The 4,014-nt window shown below is 36.4% G+C and overlaps 1 protein-coding gene across 1 annotated transcript; it reads left to right on the forward strand.

Annotated features, from left to right (window-relative positions):
• The first annotated feature begins 539 nt into the window (after positions 1 to 539).
• LOC141250265 (uncharacterized) lies at positions 540 to 2,399 on the forward strand. The gene is made up of 5 exons (XM_073669903.1): positions 540 to 661; positions 823 to 1,120; positions 1,199 to 1,410; positions 1,721 to 1,988; positions 2,100 to 2,399. The coding sequence occupies exons 1-5, from the start codon at positions 540 to 542 to the stop codon at positions 2,397 to 2,399; spliced, it is 1,200 nt and encodes a 399-aa protein (XP_073526004.1).
• Positions 2,400 to 4,014: the final 1,615 nt, after the last annotated feature.

Raw genomic sequence — 4,014 nt, forward strand, 5'->3', positions numbered from 1 at the left:
ATCACAATTAATAGACAACTATTAATAATAGAATAAGGATAATGTTTCGATCTAGAAGCTTACATTTTCTATTTACTCTGTTAATCCAATTTTATATTAAAATATATAATTCATAAATATTCTCGATAACTCGGTTAACCGGAGTTCGAAAAACTTATAACTGTTACCGTACTATACCAAATGACCATAAAAATTTTCGGTTGGTTACGTTTAATCGTTAATCATTTATTCTTTGGTATAATTAACCTAAAAATCAATTGATTATTTTGAGATTCTAAAAATCACCTGTTCTAATTGTTTCATTTTTTTTTCTCTATATGCAGCTTTTTTACATGGTCGGTAAGTTGTTTTGTAATGTAAACAAGATACTTTATATTATATAAAGGCAGTCAACTCTAAGAGCTAAATCGCGATTGGCCATTAAATTGAGCCTTACCTCCTGCTGAGTGGTACCCACATGTACAATAATTCACAAGTCTTCGGCCATTTGTCTAAGTAATAGCTTGCGAGAACAGACTAGAGAACCCAAATTCTGGTCAATGAAGACTCAAAATGGCGATGGCGGCATGGTTACAGGAAGAAGGAAAATCACACCAGCTTCAGCCAGACAACATACACGCAATAAATCCAATCTCAGTCCCTCTCCAATCTCTCTTACTACGTAAACCTCCTCCTCTTTCTCCTCCTTACTTTCAATACTCAATATCTTATTACCACTGTTTTATTACTTATGTTGATTTGGAGCTGTTCTTTTGTGACTGGTCTGGTGTTTTGACTAATAATGGGATATCAGTACTTGATTGAGCTTATTTATACCAACAGTTTAGTATTCAAAGATCTTGCTATTGCCTGTAGAATATCAATGAAGAAGACAATAGTGATGATAGTGATAATGATATTGGGGGTAACATTTCAAGCCATTTACCCTCCTCCGCCCAAGATATGCGGGAGCAACGGTGGCCCCCCTATCACCGCGTCACGCATACGTCTCAGGGATGGAAGATATTTGGCTTACAGCGAGTTTGGCGTCCCAGCGGACCATGCCAAGCATAGCTTCGTATTCATCCATGGCTTTGATTCTTACAGGAATAATAATCCCTTTGTCCAAGGACTTTCTTCTGTATGTACTGTTGCTTGACCACTTATTTTACTGCTCCATATGTACAACAATTGTAAATGTATCTACGTGTATATGTAGGAGACTGTGGAGGCACTAGGCATCTATATGGTGTCCTTTGATAGACCTGGATATGGAGAGAGTGACCCGGATCCTAAACGAACCGGGAAGAGCTTAGCTTTGGACATAGAGGAGCTTGCTGATCAGTTAAAAATCGGAGACAAGTTCTATGTTGTTGGATTCTCTATGGGTGGTGAGAACGTTTGGAACTGTCTCAAGTACATTCCACACAGGTATTGGTTCCGGTTTATTCCTATTCAAGTATGATTTTCACGATTTTAACAAAATTATTAATGAAGAGAGAGTAAAATGAGAGATCTAATGAACTAGAAGAAAGTGATAGGCACGAGGAGAAAGAAAATTAAAAGTGTAATGATTAAGAAGAGAGAAACGGTGAAAATAGAGAAATTGAGATAAATGAGTTGAAGTGAGGATAAAATGGACAAAATAAATTAAAAAGTGTAGAAACATAGGAAGAAATATACATGTTTAGTTGATTGATGGAGGGTCATAGTTATGATATGATGTGAATGTGATATGCAGGCTAGAAGGTGCGACATTGTTAGCACCAGTAATAAATTACTGGTGGGATGGACTCCCTGCTAATTTAACTTCAGAGGCGTACAAGATACAGTTTGAGCAAGATCAGTGGGCACTTCGCGTAACCCATTATGCACCATGGCTTACTTATTGGTGGAACACCCAGAAATGGTTCCCTCCTTCCAGCGTCGTTGATCACCGGCCCGACATTCTGTCCAAACAGGACATACAAATCCTCATAGACAATGCCGGGAGTGACATCTTTGGAGATGTGAGTTGATCGAGTTTAAGGCCTTATTTACGCTTCCATAAAATTATACCAATTAAGCCTAAACCAGTTATCCACTTAACCCATAAACTGAATTGAGTTGCTCCCGTGCAGGGTCCGGTTAGACAACAAGGAGAATACGAGTCGATCCACCGTGACATGATGATCGGGTTCGGATCCTGGGAATTCAGTCCTGTAGTAGACATAAGCAGCAACAAGAACCTGTTTGAAGGTGTCAAGGTTCACATATGGCAAGGGGATGAAGACGGGCTCGTGCCAGTCACCTTACAGCGCTACGTAGCTAACAGCATGCCGCCATGGCTTCAATACCATGAGCTCCATGGAGCTGGTCATCTCTTCCCTTTTGCTCAAGGAATGCCTCTTCTCATCATAAAAACACAGTTATCTACTTAATTCATTTGGCTCCATATAAAATAATCCATTATGGACCCATTATGATGTTTAAATATTTGCGATGTGTTGCGATTGAAGAAAGTAGAATCATGGTCTTGCTGGAGCATGCTAAGAGCCAACGAAATTTTAGTACTAAATTAACTTGCAGATATGTCTCTATGCAACTTGTAAGGTACAGAATTGGTGAATTGTTTTTTGGTCAGAATTGTGGTGACTCGTTGTCTTGAGATTTGTCTCTTTCTTGCTACACTAAAAGTATTTCATCACCCTTTCTTACGCACTCTATAGATCTAGGGTTCAAATATGATAACTTTTATATGTTGATATTGAGATTTGTCGATCAACCTGTTTATATTGGAAGACCTGAGAATAAAATGAATTGTTTTTCTAATAGAAGTATATCTAATTAACCTTTTGAGGGAGTAACTATTATTATTCTATCTTTTTTTAACACGTACCACTATTTTAAAGTTAAGATCTAGATTTGAAAATGTTTTTTTCAATTTGAATGTTATGATAAATTAAATTTTGTTACGACAGGTTAATTATTTTCTTTTCTAGGATTTTTTGTTACTAAAACAAGGTTTCTTATCATGTGTCTTTAGGACACACATTAAAAAAATCATTATTGTATATATATTTATTCAATGATAAAAAATTAAAGTTAAAAAATCTAGAATAATACTGTTGGGTATTTAATGACGGAAAAAAGTATAAAAATAACTTAAATGATTTTTTACCACTAATATATGGTGCTAAAAAACTAAATGATTTATTTATATTTTCTTGTCGTCAAATAGTCAATTGTCTACGCAAAAAAGTCCTATAACAAACTCACCCAAGAAGCCCGACTTTCCTCGTTCGATATAACCCCTAATGGTCTACTCGTTATTCATTATAATCACATTTTATTTATAAGTAGATTGTAATTCGAGTTCCCTCGTTCGATATAACCCATAAGGGTCTACTCATTATTCATTATAACCACATTTTATTTATAAGTAGATTGTAATTTTAAAGGTTGTTTGGCTTACACATATCATGATGACATTATTCTGGGAAAGCCTTTTACTTTTTTAAACAAAAATTCAATTTACTAAAATCCTTTTTTTATCAAATAAAGCCATTACACTTGAAAATATATGCCCAACAAACATAGTATTTGTGTTTGATACTTGTCGGACACGTAAACATACTTAGACACGGTCAAAATGCAGGCGATTTAAGACACACTATAAACACAGTTAAAATACACCTGGATACACCATTTGAAATTCATAATTGATAATAAACAACTTCTCGCTAGTTTCAAAACCAACTATGGTGTATCTATTAGCACTGCTACAAAACACTTAATTGGCGACGGATTTGTCAGTCGCCAATCAAGGGGATTCCGTCGCTAACAGCCCGTCGCAACCGAATGGTCACTAAATGAGTTTAGCGACGGAATTTTAGCGACGGGTTTTGCGACCGATAGTCGTGTCTAATTTTGGAACTCGGAGACTGAATGTTGCGACCGGGTTTGCGACGATTTTCCGTCGCTAAAAGGGATCCTCGGAAGACCGATTGTTGCGACTATTTTCCTTCGCTAATTTTGATACTCGGGGATCGAATT

The sequence above is a fragment of the Phyllobates terribilis genome, unplaced genomic scaffold (assembly GCF_046119375.1).
Source record: "Phyllobates terribilis strain yellow unplaced genomic scaffold, ASM4611937v1 Scaffold_5501__1_contigs__length_51233, whole genome shotgun sequence".
NCBI classification, from domain to species: Eukaryota; Metazoa; Chordata; class Amphibia; order Anura; family Dendrobatidae; genus Phyllobates; species Phyllobates terribilis.